We start from the raw sequence: 20,546 nt of genomic DNA, 5'->3' as shown, positions 1-20,546 counted from the left end.
GGTATGCTGGTGGTGATACCCAGCCCCGTAAAGAAATCTGAATTTCTGGGATAAAAAATTGTGAAGTAAGTGCAAGGAACGGCTCTAATGAGCTGGCATATGTGTGTACTGAAAACTGGACCAGAAAAGAGTTTGTGAAGTGAAGGGGGTGATGACACAGACAAGGCTCAGGACCTGAAGGCAGGTCCCATTTCCCTTCTTGCTGTACTGAGTCATTTCAGCTCCTTATCTAAATCCCTTTGTTGGTCGGGGGAGCCTTTTTTGGGAGCTGACTCGAAAGTATGTGAACTCAGATGCCCGAACAGCATCTGTTTCTGCTTGCCGGGGAGGAGGGAGCTGAAGGTTTCGCTCCTTCCCCCCCTCTTTAATGCCCCAGCGCTCGGTCCCCTCCTGGCACTTCAGCAGCTCCAGCCCGCACCTCTGTAGAGGAAGGCAGACCCTGCAGTGACAGAGTCATGTTGGAGGGCAGGAAGGCGCCTCGCAGCGAAGGACTTGGCGAGCAGAGGCAGAGATTCACTGGACAGGCTCCCGGTCTCTCCGCTCGTCGCCGGACCCTGCTCGGCCCTTGCCGAGCTGTGGGCTGGTAGAGCAGGAAGCGCCTGGCCGCGCCAGGGGCTGCGTGGCCCCGCAGTGATTTCCTCCCGGGCAATCCGCTATCTGCCGACCAACAGGGCAAATCTTCCCTCTTCCTTCCCCCATCCCCATCCCTGTTCCCCCAACTCCTCTCCCCGCCTTCCCTCAGCCTCTCGCTCACACACACACACACACACGCACACACACGCGCTTTACTGCCAAAAACCGTCCTCCGCCCCCCTCCTCAGCTAACTTCCTTTCAGCATTTTTTTTTGAGCTGGATTATCCTAGGATTTGTAAAACGGGGAAAGGAGAGAGCGACTGAGCGGGAGTCAGGACAGGAAGCTGGTTTCTCATTCCTCCAACTGTCCAAAGCAGGAGGAGGGGAAGGGGGGGAGCCAAAGAGGAGCCTTGTGCAGACTCTTCCCCAGTCGCTTTTCATTAGTCCGTTTGAACTTCCAATCTCCTCCGAAAGCCAAGAGGAGGACGAGCAGACTGGGACGCCTTCTGCTGGAAGTGGCGACAGCGCGACTGACCAAACCCAGAAGGTGGCTGTGGAGTGTCCGGGATCGCGCTGAGGGAAAGACGTCCTCCCACCATCTCTTGCCCCAGCTTGCCAGCTCTGATGCGGGCACCCACCCACCACCCACTTGCCTCAGATGAGAACCCTTCTGGGCTCAGGCTATGATAGCTGCTGCTGCGGGCTGTGGAGCCTCCTCTCGCCCTGACCTTCTTCTGCCACAGGAGCAGCCCAACATCTGGTGGGGATTAATGTTTACTTCTCTGGCTGGACGCTGTACGGGACCCCCGATGTTGCTCCCTGGGAGCGGGACACGGGCGGTGGTCTGAGGAGAAGAGCAAGAATTTTGTCGCCCAGCGTGAGGCTGGGGGGAGGGGGGCAAGGCAGGAGGGGGGTGAACCTCTTTTGGGACTAACCTCATGAAGAACAAGGGAGCCAAACAGAAACTCAAGAGGAAGGGAGCCGCGAGCGCGTTCGGCTGCGACCTGACGGAGTATCTCGAGAGCTCTGGGCAGGATGGTAAATGCTTCTTTATTCTCGCTCTGGTTGCAGAAAAGCCAAGCGCGTGTCCCCCTGTTCTTACTGGCAGGACTGCAAACCAGACCTTTCCAAAAGCTAAGGGTTAGACAACCTGGAGCTGATTTATCCCCGGGAAGTGGAGTCACTGCCCCGTTACTCACAATGAATGAACGATCGGAAGATTGCTTTGGTGATGCATCTGCATGACCCTTGCATGAGTTGTGCTGTGTGTGTGGAAAGGACTGGGCTGGGGTTCTCGGGCTGCCTAAGTGTCTACAAAGACAGCTCGACATCAGTCGTGATGCCCTCTCCCATCTGCCTGGCAGTGGAGTGGGTAACAGGCTTTTAGGGAGTCAGGTTTGGAAATCTGAGCTGTGCTCAGTGTTGCCTCCTTCAGGATTTCAAAATCCACCTTAAGTCCATGAGACTAGAATTTGGGAGGACTCTAGGGAGGAACTGGACTCCAGTACTGTTCTCATGTTGTCCTTGGACTACTGGATGGAGACAGGACAGAGACTGGGTTATGGGGTGGAGTACGGTGTGTGGTGTACGAGGCATCTGAGCTAAAACGTTGAGTTAACCACCCTGCCTGTTGGCTTTTACTCCTTCTCCCCTTGACCTTCATGCTCCAGGTATTGAATGAGAACACAGTAGCTCAGACAAGAGGTAACTCCAATAAAATAAGGGGGTCCTGAGTTTGAAATGGTCAGTCCTTGATGAGGGAAGGAGCAGAACATTTTTTCTTAAAGTAGGTGGGATGACAAGAGAAGTGGTTGTGAGTTTGGCCAACAGAAGGACCTGCAGTTTAACAAGAGGAAAAAATAAATACATGCCTGTTACCGTCTGTGATGTTAGCATTATGATCCTGATTTAGCATTATGTTCCAATTTGAATTGACCAATTTTACCAATGTCAGGTTATTTCAAGGAGAAAAAAAAGACTTCTAGCAGCAATGTCAGCTTTGTACAGGGAGAGCTGTACAATCAGGTCTTTCATTTTTGCTGATGAGCATGGCTGATGAAGTGCAGTGTGGAACCGCACTGGCAGAGGGATGGGCTACATAACAGGAGTACTTTCCATTGCACAGTGAAGAGGGCAGTAAATGTATCACTAAGATTAAATGTTGTATACGGGCATTTATTTAGGTATGGGGGAAAACCAGCCATTCAATTTCATTGTGGGTTTTCTGCAACAGGTACTGTTAACTTATCTTTAAACTTATACAGCTTTTAAGGGCAATTGAATTAAGTGTCAAAAAATAACAGACTTAATGAGCTGATGTCCTTTTGCCAGTGTGAGGTGCAGACAGGTAAATTCCATCCAATGCTACCATGGACCTCTGTGGTGGAGGAACTGTTTACAGCTGTTTACAGGAGCACTGGAAAACAGCACAGGCAAGGTGGGCACAGGCAGTATATTCACTTGAAGCAGCAAGGGGAATTTTAAAGGCAAAACCATAGTTACTGCAGTTGAAATTAGGCCAGATGAGCAAAATCTATTACCTAAAATCACATTGTTTTGTTTTGTTTTGTTTTTGTTTTATATATACTTTTGAGAACAAGAAGGAAGGACATTTTCTCAAATCTCATTTGTGGCATGGTTCACAGTTCCAATGTACTTCTCTCTCCATGCTGAGGAGCAGTGGGGAGAATAGGACGTTCCTTTCCTTTATGCAATACTGCTGTTTGTTCAGTAGCACATCCCACTGCCCAGTGCTGTGGGATCCAGAAATGAAAGAGTTGTTGCAGGTTTATTGGTAAGGGTGTAAGTTGGATTGGAAGTTACAATTAATCAGGACAAGGGGAAAAGAAATTAAAGTATGAGAGATGATTAATTTTCTTGGTAGGAGGACTCTCAGGATAAATAGGAGTGACCAAGAATGCTGAAGTGATGTGTTGGGGAAAAAAGGAAGGTTGAGATGTCACCAGGACATCCCAAACTTGCAACCAAATTAGAAGAGCATTCAGAGTATGAGAGATGGTTGATTTGGGGAGAGTTGAATTGTCCTGCTAAGAATTATTTCCAGTGACAAGTAATTGCTCCTGTGAGCAGCAGGTTTTATAGGCACATAAAGCGGTAGCTTTCTCTCTGCTTTGTTTTCTTCTCAGTGCTGTGTGTTTAACTGGTGGGATGTAGACTCAGGTTGTTCCCTACTAAGAAGCATCAAAGTTCTAAGAGTGTTCCTGGTTATCTGAGAGTGGTGAGGAGCAGCAGAGCACTTTGGCTGCTGTCCAGCAAACATTTTGTTGTGGACCTTTCTGAAAGCAGGTTTTAAAATGCACCCAGAAGGGTTAACTGGAAAAGAAGATGCTGTGGGCCCGACAGGACGTGAGTCATATTGGTTGTGCTTTCCGTGCTCAGGTTTGCTTTCTGCTATCCTACAGTGCCGTTGTGTGTGACTGGAGCTGCACAGGCAAGGAGAGGCTGAGACCTGCTTTGCTGGTGCTGGCCAAGGGAGCACAGGGGATGGCCAAGGCTAGTGAAGACGATTCAATTTGGAATTTTCCCCTGTGGGTTAGTACATGACCTTTACAGTTAGGGGGTGCTGCACTACTTGTGCGATGCTTTGTGCAGGAGAGGCACAACTTAAGTCCCTACATGCTTGTTGTTGTTGACGAGCAGCTTGAGCTTTCTGTAAGGACCTTAGTCCCTGTGTTGTTGCCAAATTCCAGTGGAGAGAATGATATTCTGCTAAAGGTATCAGCATTTCGTCTCTTCCCATTTAACTCTTTAATAACTTGCTATAGTTCTCTTCAGAGACAGCCAAAGATTCCGCTGTCTCCTGTACCAGATCCATGTACCTAAGCCTCTGTTAGAAAGAACTTTATGATAATACAATAAAAACTGCAGCAGAACTACAAAGTATTTAAAAATGATCAAATAGGAAGACTTCAGCAAGTACAGTGAAGCAGCTCAGGAGCAAAAAATGTGATACAAAGCCTTTAGCCTTAAGTTGATTCTTCAGATCTGACACAGGTCAGTGGTGATGGGCAGATGTGGATGTCTGGTGGCTGGTTACACACTCAGATGTGTTGAATTTACTGTTTCAAGTCAGTTCCTGTCAGTACCACATTTGACCCTACTTGGCCTTTTCCTGCTGGCAGTCTCTGCACAGATACTGGTCACACTTCTTATGGGGGCAGACTGCTATCAGTGCACACAAGCATTTAAAATCATGACTCAGGCCACAGAAACCACGACATAAAATCTGTGCTGGGTTCTTTGTCTGCTTTCTATTTTCCAAAACTTCAGTGTGCATCTGGGTTATGTTTTCAAGTCTTTCTTTGGTAAGAGGGCTAGAAATTTGGGGAAAAATAAACTTCTCTTCCTCCTCACCATAATTATCAAACAACGGCTTAAATAGCAGCATGTATGAGGACAAGCTCACATCAGACATAAAGGAATAGTGGTTGGCAATACCAATGAGGAAAAGTTGTCTAATTTACGTAGTCCCTCCTGTGTCACTTCTAGCACTGAATCCACACTTGAAGGCAAGTGATCTTTTGGAATATAAAAGTTTCACTAGAAAGCAGTATCCATGCACAGACTTTGGACATGGATAGGTGCCCATGCAGAAGAAAGTGAGTACTAATGCCCTCTACTAAAACTTTTTACTGTGCCAAACTTTATTGAAATGTATCACTCTAATGGGACTAACAGATAATAGTCTTGAAGGATTAACATTAGAGTCATGTTTTGGCCTCTTGATAACCAGCTTGGTTTCCAGAGGAGAAAAATGCCTTGTGCCTCTGCTGAAGTCAGTGGGAGTTGCACATCAGGCTCTCAGTTACTGTAATAACAACATTATAATTTTCTGGTGACGAATGGGCCAGCAGAGAAGACAAGACACAAGTTTGTGCACCATCTTTAGCTTGGGCAGGACATTCTGAACTGCTTAAGAAAACAGTCACAAAGAACAGTCTTGCTTCTGGTTATATCACAGAAGTATTGTAAGAGGAGGCTGTTGTAAGAGTCAAAGCTGTCAAAGTGAGAGGAACTAAATCAAAAGGAATTTTAATATTCCCAGTTCTTCTAACTGTGGGTGATTCAAGCTGGGGTTTCAGGTATACATCCAAGTACAACTTCCACTCTTTAAAATGGAAATGCACACAGCATCTACAAGCATTGGATTGTGCTGGTAAAAGATAATCCAGTCTTTTGCATAGGAACCACTACCAGTCCAGATCTACCTTTGCTTCATATGCTTAGAGCCAGGTAGGACTTGGAAAAAGGCTGAATGTTTCCTGTGGGGTTTTTTTTGGTATGCTGGTGTCTAGATGCTGGGCTAGGAGGTGCTACCAGGTGTGCATAAAACCAAATCTCAGACTTGATGCCTTGTTCTTATGGTGCAGGTCAGCTCTGTGTATCTGAGTCTCCCCTATTTGCTGGAGAGTTAATTCTGCTGTTGCTCTACCCCTCTGTGGTTTCTTCCACATCTGTTTCCTGCCTGATGTTGTCTGGTTGGGATGCAATGAGCTCAGCTTTTCCCCTCAACCCCCTCCCACACTCCCCACAATGGCTCTCACCCTGAGCCTGTAGCACCCAAACCCCTTCCTATCTATTAATCTAATGCAGCTTATTGGCTTTGCTTTAGGAAAAGGGCTACTTCATTTGAGAAGTTTTGAAGCCACCAACTCCCTTGTTCTCCCCACTTGAGGGGAGAGAGAGCAAAGCCAGCCAGCAGCTTTCCCCGAGGCTGGGAACGGAAGAGGAGCTGTTGTCTTCAAATGTAGACAGGGAAACATGTGAGGAAACCCTTACAAGTCCCTTGATTGTAGTATAGGAAAGGATACAACAACATGGCTAACCCATATGACACTCTTCTGTGCTGTGTGGCTGTTCAGTGGCTGCTTCTGCCTGGTCACAGCTGCATTTGAATGAAAGAGTAAGGAAAGCTTTCATTTTGCATTAGTGGTCCTAACAAGGTGGTGGCTCCAGCCAGCCCTGGCTCCACAAGCAGGTTCTTCAATGTGTCTGAGAGGTGCAGTAGCAAAGACTTTGCTGTAGCATAGGCAAGTAGTTCAGAAGCAAAGCAGCAACAATAATTCAGCAGTGGTGTGCTGGGTACAAAGGAAAAGTGGGCTTGGATACTGCTTGCTTCTTTTGGTACAGCCCCTTAAACACACTGTCCTCTGCACAGTGATTTTGTCATCATGCATTTCAAGCTGCCTTGTCCTTGTGACTGGATAAAGAGACCTGTCGCTCAGGAAAAAAAATTCTTGCTTCAAGAACAGACTCCCTTTTGAATCAATCATTAAACCTGGTACACAGATGTGAAGCAGCTTTTCTGGGCCCTGTGGCTTTCTTTCCTTACTCTTGCATGTCTTTTGGGATAGGAGCATGCTGGAATGAGTATGAGGGTGCATGCAAGCCCATTGCACAAATAAGTGTGTGCCACACAAGGCTGCATTTGTGTTCACTTAGGACATTTTTTTAAGCTGCCTTTCCTGTAGTGATGTTTCAAAGTGAAGGCATGCTCATATTTTTGGGTAGGTACTTTTGGTTAGTGATGCATGCAAGAAGTCCTGGGAAAACTGCTGAAGAATCATTAAAGGCAAAGTGGAGGAAAAAGACAAAGCTTATTTATTTTTTTTAAAGTCCCCGAGGAAAAATGAACATGCCACACACTCATTTAATCTGCTGCAGAAGAATGAAGAGCTGCATTCATCCCGCTCTCAAAATTAGAAACTGTGGCACTGGGGATTTCTGTCTCAAGAACTGATCAAGCTGAAAAGAAACCTTTCTGTGGAGCCAAATTGCCTTAAATCTAGATCTCTTTCCTGATCTACCTTACTCTGTGGCTATGCAAACACTTGTCTTCATTCACAGAAGGAAGCAGCAGGGGCTGGGAGGAGAGCAGGACAAGAACGGCCTCTTGGGCTGGCTCAGAAATGCTTTAGTCCTCGTTTTTGGTGCGTGGTGTGCTGCTGGGGTCTGATCCACATTTTCACACTGCTGATATGCTGGCAAGCCACATGGCCTCACTCTGTGGGGTCTATTCCTGGCACTAGTCATGCAGACTGTGTGGATATTTAAGGCTGCATCCCCTCAACCTTGTGACAGGAGCAAAAGGGACGGCTGAACTCTGAAGTTTTGGGGGAAAAAGAAGTGGGATTGTGTTATTGTACAGTGAAGGAGAGCTGTGGCAGCGGGGCCTGGGAGCTGAGTACCTGTATTGGCAGGTAGAGGAGCTAGGCTGGGCTTTGAGGGGAAGACAGCTCCTTGGCCTTTCAGTGTCTGCCAAAGCATGTCCAATGGACAAGAAGCTTTGCTGCCAAAATGGATACTGTGGAGGAAATGAGTAATATTGTAAATTCTTGCATTTTCTCCACCCTCTGTCACAAGTGGAGCATCACATTTTGAGTCCCAGATACCAGCCTCTATGGCAACAAGTGAGAGCAAAAAGACACTGGGAACAACGGGAACAGAAGCCATCTGTTTGCTTCTGTTACTTTGCTGTTTCTTGTTTTGGATTATGTTTGTGTTACTTCCTCAATCTGTTTCTGGTTCCTGGGACCTGGATTTTTGTGACTCTGTGGCCCAGTATTACTGTTGTTTAACATTCATGTTGCAAGCTCAGCTCCTTGTTCTGTATTGACTTTCCATTGCTAGCACTGTGTGATTAGCAGAGAACTCTTGCATATTGCCTCCTGATTTACATTTCCCTTACCGAGCACTGCAGGAGGCAGATGTGTGGTTTGCATGCACTGAGCCCCACTTTGATCCTGCCTTCTCCCTCACCCCCTGCAAACAGCATGAATCACTTCTTGCCTGCAGGTTTTAGATTAGGACACATATTTTGATTTAGCAAATGTTTTCTCTTTGTTGGTAGCAGCTGATTTCATCTGAACTTGGAAACCAAGGAGTAGGGACTCCACTGCTTGTGGTGTCACAGCTCTCAAAGGTTCAGGGAAACAGCTGTAGTGGATGAAACACTGGCAGTGCATGGGGTGGATGTACAGCACAGGCTGATCTAGACGTGATGAGCAAATCTGGGAGGTCCCCATTGGTCAGGGGTGCTTGGGTCCCAAGCTTTGGTGTAGGCCTGGTTCTAATTTGGAGAGCTCAGAAAGCACGCATCTGTAACTTGGGCTTAGCATATATGACGCAGTTCTACAGCAGCAACGTTTGCTGGCAGTCAGGGTTGTGCCAAAAATTTATGTTACAGTGTTTCTCCTTTAACGCTAATAAGGGAAATGAAAAGAGCCTGTCAGTAATGGTGTAACCAGCCCTGCTCTGAAGGGCTAGGGGTGGGGTGGCTGTCAGATTGACTGCCCACATCATGGCTTGGACTGGATCTCTGTCGGGAGGGTGATTAAAGGATGGAGAGCTACCAGCATCTGCCTCCAGTCCAGCACCATCAACAGGGTGCCAGATACACTTAGAGCTCTGACATGGAAACCTACAGATATTTTATTGAAATGCAAAGGCTGCTAAATGGCTGCACTGCTGGTTATTTCAAGGGCAACTAGTGTTCCTAGCCATCGACTAGTGGCTCCTTTCCATACATTCCCAGAGCCTCAAGACTCAGCTGTCCTTTGCTCGATGCCAGAGCCTTCAGTTTCTCTGATGATAACTTCAGTTAATGTGTTTTGCATTGTCAACAATAAAAAACCCAAAACCGAACCGATCCAACAAAGAAAAACCACAACCCCCCCCTGAAAAACCAAAACAAAAAAAAGAATTTGCAGTATGTTTACAATGCACACAGAGAACAGTGTAACATAAATTGAATTTATTGCTAAATTAAATTACATTGGGCAACTGTGCTGACTATATTATTATAACTTTCATACTTAATTCAATAATGTAGACTCTGTTTTCTACATTTATCTGAAACCACAAGTGGACTTTCTGATCTTCTGCAGATTGCAGATATGAAAGTACTTAACCATGGACTTAAGACGTACCTTTTTGTCAGATGTTGTGGCCTTTGCATACAATGAAGTTATAGACACCAATACTAACCTTCACCCTCACTCAAGTGCCAGATCACTGCTACCCCTGTGTGTGACAGCGAGGAGTTCAGTCCCTAATGCTACAAGGTTTTGGCACACAAATGCACAGGGAAGTGCCAGTCCTCTTCTTTTTCACCCCCCTGCCTTGAACACAACCCTGCAGCTGGATTAGATTCCCCATTTTCACCCAAGTGGGGGCCCTTTTGATTTTAACAGTGCACCAAAAGGGGAAGAGCAAAATTCATGCTTTTTGCAGTTGCCTTCAGTTCCTCCACCTCAGCTGCTGTGTTCTCACTTGGGAGCAGCCACCTGGCCTAGGCTCAAACCAGCCTTCTTCTACCTGGTGTCACCAGCTGACGCCCTGTGTGACAGACTCAGTTCCAGGCAGTGCCAGGTTGGCTGGATGGCTGCCTCAGGTGAGTTAATGTCCATGTAGGAAGAGTTACCTTAACAGCAGTAGAAAATGTTACAGAATCACAGATTTGCTGAGCAGGGACTTCTTGAGATTTACTAGACCAAACCTTCTGCTCGAGCAGGGTCAGCTTGAGCCAGTTGCCCAGGACTGTGTCCAGTTGAATTTTGAATATCTCTACAGAATTTTGAATATAACCTCTGTGAGCATACTGATCCAGCCTCAGACTACCATCAAAGTAAAAAAAAGTATTGTGTTCAGATGGAATCTCCTGGTTTTTAATTTATGTGTCTTTTATTGCCAATAAGCACAACTGAGAATAGAATTGGTCCCTTTTCTTCATTCCCTTCCAGCAGGTCTTCATTCACAATGATAGAGCCTTCCTGCCTGAACAATCCCAGCCTCTCCTCATAGGAGACATGCTTGAGCTCCTTATTCATCTCCGTGGCCCTGAGCTGAGCTTGCTCTAGCAAGTCCTTCTTGTACTGCAGAGGACAGAGCTGGACACAGGACTCCAGCTGTGGGCTCAGCAGTGCTGAGCAGAGGGGAAGAATCACCTCCCTCAACCTGCTGGCAACTCACCTCCTAACTCTTCTGATGTTCTTAGTAATCTATACAGTTACTAGCAGAGATTTTCCTTGGTATTCCAGTTTTTGCTGGCAATTCAATCAATAACGTGCAATCGGGATGTTGTAAAGGATCATTTCTGCCTTGCTTAATGCTCTTTCTAGCCTGGTTATACTCAAAAGGAGCTGTCTTTTCATAAAGAGCCCCAGTTCCTTAATGGTTTCTGAAGTTCTGCTGCTCATCAGCCCAAATAAATTAATTTATATAACACACTGCTATGCTGCATCTTCTGAAAGTCGTGCAGAGCCTTGGCTTAATAGAAAGTTTACAAAAAATGCTTTGAAGCAGCACACCTTTAAGAGGTGGTGTTTGTAAAAGCTCCCCCTCTCCTCCCCCAAAGCCACGGTGCACAGAACCAGGGCATTGTGGCCAAGCTCATTTCTGCCAAAGCATGTCCAGCAGACTGGAGAGTGAGAAGCGTTGCTGCCAAAATGGATACCGTGGGGAAAATTATTAATAATGCAAGTCTTGCTTTTTCTCCACCCACTCTCACAAGTGGAGCATCACATTTTGAGTCCCAGATACCAGCCTCTATGGCAACAAGGGAGAGCAGAAAGGGAACAAGGGGAGCAGAAGCCGTGTTACATCTCCAGCACAGGGATCAAGCAAGGGGAGGGGAAACTAGCATCCCTTTGCAGGATTCTCAGCTGTGTCTGCTGCTCTTAGAAATATGCCCTGAGCAGCTGACTTGGGTTCATAGCAATTTGTCTCCAGATCCTCACTGCCCTCTTCTACACTCAGGGCTCAGCTAACTAAATGCCTTTGGAAATGCTATTATCTCCTGTGCTCTCTGGGGCCAGGAGCAGCGTGGAGATTTATCATCTGGAACAGGAGGCTTTGTTTAGTTCTATAAAGCACAGAAGAGTTAAAGAAAGAACAAAAAATAAATGCCAAACCAAATTCAAAACTCACTTTAAATCTCATTCCCTTTATTTGCTCTCACCAATCTGGGAACGTGCATGTATTTTGTTTTGTCATGTCATTAGATACTGTCACATAAGGAAATGGTTAGAGGAGATATATCTCCATCTCTAGAAAGAGATTGAGCATCCAAATGGCCAGGAGACATTCCTGATGTAACTACGTTGTGTAATTTATTTCCTGAAGAATATCAGACAGGAGACCAGGTCAGCTTCTCCAATACAAACTTCATTTAAAGGATGCCACTGCTGGTTTTCACTAAACACAGCAGCATTGATACTACCTTTTTACCTGAAAGATGCTGAACATGCTCACAAATTTTCTCTACATGTGGGATGCAAGGTTGAGAATGCAGGCTGGATCTGTGCCTGAACTCACCATCAATATTCACTGGCTCATCAAAAAATGCTGATTTAGCAGACAGAACACTGGGAGGAAGGGGGTGTGTGTGTATGTATGTGTGTTTATCTTCAGCTGAATACTTCAGTTGGGATATTTTTGATACATTGGCATTCTGCATTTACCATCTCAGCAGTGAATGTGACTGTCAGTCCTGTTGCAGACAGGCAGCTTGGCAGCACAACAGAGCCATCCGGCATGTGGAAAACCCTTTGATGCACATGCAACTGGTGCTGGTTTTTCTATTCCTCTCCCGTTGTGCTGCTGCTGCTGCTGCTGGTGGCAGTCTCACCTCAGGAGGTTAGAGGTGTGATCAGGCAGGGTGAGCTTCTTTCTTGAGCCCTTGCATCTGTGCTGCAATTTGTGTGAAATAAATAAGCTGTCAGTGGGACTGAATTGTTTACTTTCTTTGTGCAAAATCAGAGACAGAAACAACTTCACCATTTTGCTCTTTCTGTTTTTATCTTCTCAGTGTGCTCCAATTGGTAGTGCATTTTCCTTGCCCTTGTTCTGGTCAGGTAATTTCAGATACATTAGAGGCTAAATGAGAACAAACTCTTGTGAGATTTATTGTATCTTCTGCTTCTAATCAAACCAGAAAAATAGAGCAACAGACTTCCTTCTGTAATCCTGTTCTCTCCATTCCAGTCCCGACTGGAAACCAGAAGTACAACAAGGAGGAATGCAGAGAGAGAAAAAAAAAAAAAAATTTAAAACAAATGTCCTGGAATCTCTAAGAAGAACGTGGGGTTTGGCCTGAGGTGAGGGCTCAGAGGTGCAGAGGGAGCGTGGTGGAGGAGTCTCCCTTCTCTCAAATGCTTTCAGTTCCCTCTCCTTAGCTGTTTTTATTTTTTTTTTTTTACTTCCACCTGTGCTACTCTCCCCATGTGCCTCCATTTTGATAACTTTATTGCCAGGATGGCAGTATGCACATGTTGCCAAAGTCAATATATCAAGCTCTGTACCCAAGGCAGGCTTAGGAGCAGTAAATGAGAAGAGCTGCTCTTGATCCATTGAGTCTATCATTCTTCCCTCCTGGCTCAATAGTGACTTAACATACTGCTGTCTAACGTTCGCTGTGTAAAGCCACAAAAAGGGGCCAAGCCAGGGAATTCAGTTCTATATCCCAGTAACTTCAGTTTGGGGTCACCCTCCAGACTTGCCAGAACCTAGATAAGGAATGGAATCCCCTGCAGCCCCTGCAGCTCTGTAGATCAAGTGGGCGTAGGTGACCCAGTGCCTGCTGTCCTCCTCGGGGTGGCAGGCAGAACACGGTGGTAGAGGCAGCCCTCCATCACAGCTCAGAAACCTGCTTGAGGCAGGGAGGAGCTGATGTGACAAACACAAAGGAGGGCTAGGAGTCCTAATTAGTCCTCATTTCTATCCTGCTAAAATACCCATCTGTCACTCTGCTGCAATAATGAGATTTGAGAAGATTAACTGGATACTACTGAGGCCTGTCAGCATGGCAGCTCAGTAAGTGTGCCGCTGCTCAGCTTTAAGCCACGCTTGCAGCAATTACACCCCAAGCAGGTTTTTATGTCTGGTTAGCGCTTGCATGGGAGTGGCCCAAAAAATTCTGCTACAGGAATGGGGTGGGTGATTCAGAAGATGGCAAGCGTAGTAACAGCTCTGTCAAGTTGCTGTCTTGGCATCATTTGGGGAAATGCTGCCATTTAGGCACATGGTTAAACAAAGACCCCAATATTTTTAAAAAATCCCGTGTTTATCTTTTTTTTTCCTAGAGCATAGGGTCTCTTTTACAAATGCACATGCTGTGCTGTGTCTTTTCCTTTGCAGAAGCAATTTTTGCTGGAGCTAGGATTTGTTTTTTTATCCAGTGTCCTAAACTGTCACGTAGTGCTGCTCTGCCTGGCTCAACAGCTGCCACCTCCCAGCCCAGAAGTGGGTGGAGTGAGTCTTGTTTTTGCAGTTTGTGAAATATTTCAGGATGTAAGGCACTCATTAAATTATTGATGTTAGCTCTTGGGCATTAAACAGATGTGAACTGCAGCTCTGGATCCTAAGGGCTTTAGAGGCTTATCCCTGCCCTAATGATGGTTCCCTGTTTGGGATTTTTCATGCATCTCTTACTACAGATTTGAACTCACTGTAGGATGGTGGAAGGATTTACCAGATGGACAAAGGGTGACTGCAAGGCTTTTCTATGCAACATTATATACCTGTGAAGCAATTCTAATTGAGCTCTGGTAGAAAAAGGGGAAATACATGTGCATGTTTTCTTTAGGAGAATGGGGAAAATTAGAAAAATGTGTTCCTGCCTCTTGACAGAACATGTTTGCAGGGTATGAAAAGATTTTGAATTGTGATTCAAGGAACAGTGCAGGTGCACCTGACATCAATTCTTGTGCTTAAGGAAAGATATTGCAGCTTGTAACATGCCTTATTCTTATCCCCTTCCCCAGTTCTGCCTCCTTGAAAAGTGGCTGGCAGCAGTAGCGCTGCTGACTTTAACTCATGGTGATGGCTGGGTGGAAGTTGGGACTTTCAATGCCACCCTGTCTCCGCAGAAACTTCAGCTCTTTGGCTGGGCTGTGGAGGTGAAAAACAGCACCTTGGCTGATGTGGGACAAGGAAGGGAAGGTAACAAACTTAGCACCATGAGCTGTTGAGATCTCCGGGCAACTTTGACGGCTGCTTGCTGGTTCCCAGGGAACCGACTGCAAACAAAACTCCGTGTATAGCAGGAAAATCCGCTCCCAGGTTTGACAGGGGGTCTTGTGTTTGTGTTTGAATGGGAAACATTCAAGAGGCTTCTCCCTTCACCTCTGCTTTCCCACCCATTCTCCCCTCTCTGCTTCGGGGTGCTGTGGGGTCACAAAACCCTCCTGTTTGTTGTGGGGCAGAAGAAGGGCGAGGGCCATCCCTGACCCTCTCCTCCCCTCTGCAGTTTGCATGGTAATTAGCTCGTCCCTACCAGACAAGCCCACAGCCCAACAGAGCGACAATTCAGATGCTGAACAATGTCCAATTATCCCAGCCCTGGGAGCAAGAGGCCACTCCCTGACACGTGGGCTCCATGTCCCTAGCCAGATGGCTCCTCAAACTCCCTTGGCTGGCCCAGTAACGCTGCTTGGGGAATTTGACACGTGTCAGCACTTTTGGCTGAGTGCTTTTGTGAGCTACCAGCAGCGCAGTGGCCTGAAATATTGGAAAGAGCTCTGTGTGTGCCCCAGGCAGTGCTACCCATTCCATGCCCTGTGCTGAGGCAGGGCTGGTGGCTACAAGGGACCATGGGTGTTCACGTGTGGAAGGAGATTTTGCAGCCTCAGCATGGCTACCTGTGTCCCACATCAGCTTTGGTGGCCTGTTGGAGATGTAAGCAGCTTAAAAGCACACCTTTTGCTTTTCTCTGCATTCCAGCATTTGTGCAGCAGTAAAGGCTGAATTGCTCAGATTGAACTGCATGAAGGAGGTGGCAGGAGTCACATCCATGGCATGCCACAGGCCGTGCCACTGCCTGGCTCTATGAGAGACCTTAGGGCACTCCTTCTTTTTCCACATCCTACCTCCCTCAGTGTTTAAATGAGGCTGGTATCACCTTATTTTTGGTGCAAAGTTCCCATTATTGTTGTTATTAAATGGGAAGAGTTGTATTTGTTTTCATCACCCGGTACTGAAAAGTGGGCTCCTGCAGCCCTGGGGAATGACACATTGGGTGAGAGTGAGGGCAGGAAAGGATTGGGCTCGCCCAGCTTGCCTGTCTCAGCAGGTTCCATACCAAGAGCCTCTGACAGAGGTGTGAGGAGCACCAGGGTGGCATTTCATGCCCACAGTGCTTCGTTCTGACTTGGCGAGGCTTCTGCCCCTATATGTGGCAATTTAGCTTTGAAGAGAACATGACAGCCATTTACCATCTAACCCCTGGGGTTAGGAAATGGAAAAAACAATGCAGCATGGATCTGAAATAGCAGAAGAGATTATCCTAGACTGGAACTTGGCCAGGCTGCTTCTGCTAATCTTGCAAAAAAAAAAAAAAAAAAAAAAAAAAAAAAAAAAAAAAATCAAGGAGGAAAAAAAATTAAAAAATGCTATAGAGAATTTCTGAAAGACTTCATTTTATAGCCTCTGATTTAGAAGGGAAAATATGCAATAACACAGCTTTGCCTTTGCACACCATGGGATGGGTTCATTACTGACTTATGGATAGGACTGCCCCTTACAAGTTGCCTGCAGCAACTTTGATTGATTCTGGTTTTGGGACCAGGCCCAACCTTAATTTATGGATAGAAGTAATAATAATGCATCCAAAGAAACAGCTGGGAGGAAAGAAGTGTGTCAGAGAAATGAAAAAGGACACCAGAGGAAATGGATAGGAAAAGGGAATAAGGGCAAAAGTAGTATGGAGAAAAGCATGTGAGGAAATTCCAATATGCTTGAAAAGGAGGAGGCAGAGGTTAGAAAAACTAGTCTGAGGGCAAAACTGACTGTACTGGAACAAATGGAGACTGCTACTGAATGGTGGGAGAGAGGGCTGTAAGTGGGAACAAAATTCAACATCGTGGCAGTTTTGTTAGTAGGGGTGGAACAGAGGAAGAGACACCATTCTGGGTACAGACAGCTGAAGGATAGAGAGGAACATGCTCAAAGTGTTGACCACTCTTGTTATCCAAAACTTCTCTTCCAGATATTTACCAAAAAGTGAGACAGGGCAATTGGTAAAAGAATAATTTCTGACTTGTTTCAGCCCTTGGAACAAGCTTGGTTTTATGAAGTGCAAAGGAGATGCCATTGAGTGCACATTGCAAGTGACACTTTTTTTCATCAGCCAACTACATTTTTTCATTCCCCTTTTGGCACCTAACCAATGTTAAAATGAGCGTCAGTCTCTGACTAGTTCCAAAGTCTATGGATGTAAACAAGAGCAGCTTTGCCTCACTTGGATAAGCTCTCAATACTTAATGTTTAAATGTGCTCATCTTCATCACCTGCTGAAGGATGCGGTGCTTCAGCTTCCTTTGCTTTGGAAGCCTGTGCTAAGAATCAAAACTTCTCTGATTTTACAGTCTCCAGCAAGGTCCTGCTTTTAGATCATTCAGTTCATCTCCCTTTGAGACACACCTGTGCAAGAATATGAGCTTAGCCTGGAGTTTTCTTCCCTCTGAAACACGTCAGCCATGTACTAAAATCAGGATAAAGGTCATGGCCTGAAGTGTGTGGCTCAGCTGTGTTGGCTGTGGAGAACTGCAAAGGCAAAGAGATGATGGACTTGTACAGCAGTACTGTAGCTATCAAAATGTAAGGAAGTTTGATTAAGTATGATCTCAACACCCTTTTCCTGCAACACCCCTTCTTGTGTTTGCAAAGTGTTTGTTAGTGTCTCAAAGCCCTTAGTACAGCAAGATCCAGAAGTCAGAAAGACAAAAGAAACACAGTCCAGCAACCCAATTCCTGGACATAAGCCTTTGAGAAATGTAGCACATTAAAGGATTTTTTCTTTGGTTGTTTCCTCTTTCCTTGCTTCCTCCAGTCTTTGTTATTCCCAGCAACGACTTTATTTACTTATTTGCTTCTTCCCAAACCACTGGACAGACAGGGGCTTCATCAGGGAGCAGTTTAGCTGGAGTGGGCAAAACAATGGGGCTTTAATCAGGGTGCCTCCAGCAGCCACTGCTGGCCAGAGGTTTCTCTGAATTCCCAACATGGAACAGTTGCCTCTTTCATGAAGTGCCTGTGGGATGAGCACAGGATTACTACACCCAAAGCATTTTCATGCAGCCACAGCTCTCGGAAAGGAAACACTGCTGAGGACACCGCCTGCAACGCCCCAAGCTATTGGGGTGACCAGCATGAGAGAGTCTTTCTTCCAGGCCTGGGCTATGTTTGCCTTCCACATGCAATCTGTGAATAGCTCGAGCCTGGAAAGTGTTTAGGAAAGCATCTAACTTTTCTCTTAAAGGAAAAAAAAATAAAGGAAGGAAAAAGAAAAAGAGAATGTCAGGGATAAAGAAATAGTTTCCAGTGACTTGATGCAGTGTGGCCAAACTATTTGTAATAATTTCCTTTAAATTCCTTTTATATAGAAAGAATTAAATATGAAATCATGAATCAGGAAGCAGTCATCCCGCCAGCCAGTGACATGTACAGAGAGATCAGAGCGAAGTGAGAAAGACGGAGAACAGCAGGAGACTTGCAAAAACCTTTTTTAGCTCTCTCTTTTTCTTCCTCTTTTTGTTTAGTGTACACATTCATGTAGAACTAACATTTCTGACCCAAAAGAAGCTGCGGGAATCTCCTGCTGTTCCTTGTCTCTCCGATGGCAGCCCTAAACCTTCCTGTCTTGATGTGTCTCATCTGTCTCTATTTCCTGATGGATGTTGTAGTCCCCAGATGTTTGGATACCTGATTCATCTCAAAGAAGACTGTGAAACATTAGGTATTTTTAAATACCCAGCTTTGTAATTGCTTTGTTTAACTTTGCAACATTCTGAACTCATATAAGGCAATAATAAAAATCACTGCTGTTTTCCTTCAAAGTTTTTTGCCATTGCTGCTTCTAAATTTGTGCGCACACAATGGCTTTGCCTTTGCACTAGCAAGGTTTTAACATTCCTGTTTCCTGAATTCGTATTTTTCCAATGGTTTTTTTTTTTCAAACCCTCTGTAAATGTTCCTATCAGGAGTGCCCAGGCTTTTGTGTAAAGGAGGACGGATGTTACCCAAGGGATAGCAAACTGAAGTTAAGAAATTTCCCCAACAAAACCTGAAGTCAGAAGAAACAGACCTTGTGCCTGTTGTCTACAGAGATCTACAGGCCCACAAAGCTGATTTGAGTTGCATTTGAGTTTTGCATATCTCAGGAGTCAGCTGGATTACACTCTGGAGCTCTCTGGAGCCTTTGCTGTGCCTCGGCCAAAATTAGAGATGAAGATGCCTCTCTGAAGCTCTGTTCATTTCTTGAACTTATTCTTCTCAGATTGCTCTGATCAGGGCTGAATTTGAAGTACAGACGCCTGACTTCAATTTCCCTGAAATACAGGGTGTTCATCTCAGGATTTTTATCTGAGTCCGTCTCTAGCTTGGCTCCAAGGGAAAAGAGAATAAATACTACAGGCCGGGAGACTGCAGATGCAAAAAATTATAGGCTTTAAAATGTCACTAGCTGAGCACATAATAGATATTCTTCGCATTTTATGATTAGCTGTTGTGCTCTGTTGGCCAGTGCTGCCTTCCTGATGCAATTTATAAAGGAGTCTCAGGTCAGAGTGAGGCAAGCCAGATTCAAAACTGGATTTCCTGAGAACACCACTATCATTTGCAACTTTTCTTTAGTTTTCTTTGAGTAGGACAAGCCTGCCTGTGTACACCTGACTGTGACTCTCATCCACTTTGCCATCTCCCCTTCCATTCCTAGTCCAACAGGACATCATCCACCCAAATATCTGCTTGCATACTGCAAAACCAACTGGTTTATGAACTAGGTTATGCAGCTGAATCATGCCATCATTCCCAGCATTTCAGATCAAGGGAAGTGCATTATGTGTAGGATTCATACAACTGTCTCACATCGCTGCCCAGAGCCATCTTAGAAACTGGAATGACCGGAATGCTGTGTGTGAAACCAGTCTCTACATGGGGCCATCTGTGCCTAGGGGACCAGGGCACCGGTCTTTAGACCTTGGCAACTGTATCTGCACTTCATGGATTTGTATCTTCCTTGCAGCTCCTTTCATCCACTGCTCAGGTGGTCCAGAGGTGCAGCTGGCCTCACCGAATGTCCTCTGCCCAGCATCTTCTGGTGTATGAAGCTGTGGAGTAAAGGGGATGTGCAGAGATGGAACATCCAACAGTGTGGCAAAGTTGGATGGAGCAGGGCTGTAGAAGCCAAGGGATCCACTTAGGAGCATACCCCTTGCCTGTATGTTGTGCCACAAGCCTTCCCTAGCGTGGGGCTCTCGTCACTCGCTGTGTCCTTTCAAGCACTCCATACACAGAGTCTCCTGCATAGGGACACAAGCAGTTTAAGGAATTTTCATGCTGTCAGGAAAAGAGTGTGTTCATTTTGTTACTGTGGCTCTGAAAGGTTTCTCCAGCACCTTGTTGCCTTCTGACTCCTTTGCCTCCATTTCAGCATGCTGCCTTTTACCACTGAGCTCCTCCAGAGGCACAGCCTGCATGGCATGGGGCCAGCCTCTGACCTCAGTGATACTAGTATAAATCTGGGATACTGCAGCTAACTGGTATGGAAGTACTCAGCTCTGAATATACAGAAAGTATTCCCAGCCATAAAGGGGCTTATGATTTAAGTTAGTGAAACAGCAGATCAAAGGCAATTTCTATGTGATGGGGATACTTGCAAATCTCTCTTGTGACAAAGCATTTCTGCAACATCCAGAAATGAGCCATTAATTAATTCCAAGGAAGTCCAAGGAGTTCACCAGAACTCAATTGATGCCAAGAATGAAAAAGAACAAAATTTTAGGTGGATTTGTTCACAGAAGGTAGACTGTTGTAATTTGCTGCAGTTGACATTGAAGACAGTGGTGCTGTCAGCTCCAAGAGAAGTATGTTGTGTTGGCCTAGAACACTTCTCAGACTGCTGAGAAACTCTTGGTGAAGATGGATATGGATCAGAGGAGTGCTCTAGTTGAAAGCT

General features: G+C 45.7%; 1 protein-coding gene across 1 annotated transcript in view; it reads left to right on the top strand.

Moving 5' to 3' along the window:
• The first annotated feature begins 852 nt into the window (after positions 1-852).
• ARHGAP31 (Rho GTPase activating protein 31) overlaps positions 853-20,546 on the top strand; it is a 60,531-nt gene continuing 40,837 nt past the window's right edge. The window contains exon 1 of the mRNA XM_068181131.1: positions 853-1,612. Within this exon, the coding sequence (XP_068037232.1) occupies positions 1,513-1,612 (100 nt within the window). The 5' untranslated portion in view covers positions 853-1,512. The remainder of the gene's footprint in view (positions 1,613-20,546) is intronic.

Source organism: Anomalospiza imberbis, chromosome 2 (assembly GCF_031753505.1).
Source record: "Anomalospiza imberbis isolate Cuckoo-Finch-1a 21T00152 chromosome 2, ASM3175350v1, whole genome shotgun sequence".
NCBI lineage: Eukaryota > Metazoa > Chordata > Aves > Passeriformes > Viduidae > Anomalospiza > Anomalospiza imberbis.
Note: the sequence above shows the minus strand (reverse complement) of the source record. Positions and strands in the feature narration are given on the sequence as shown.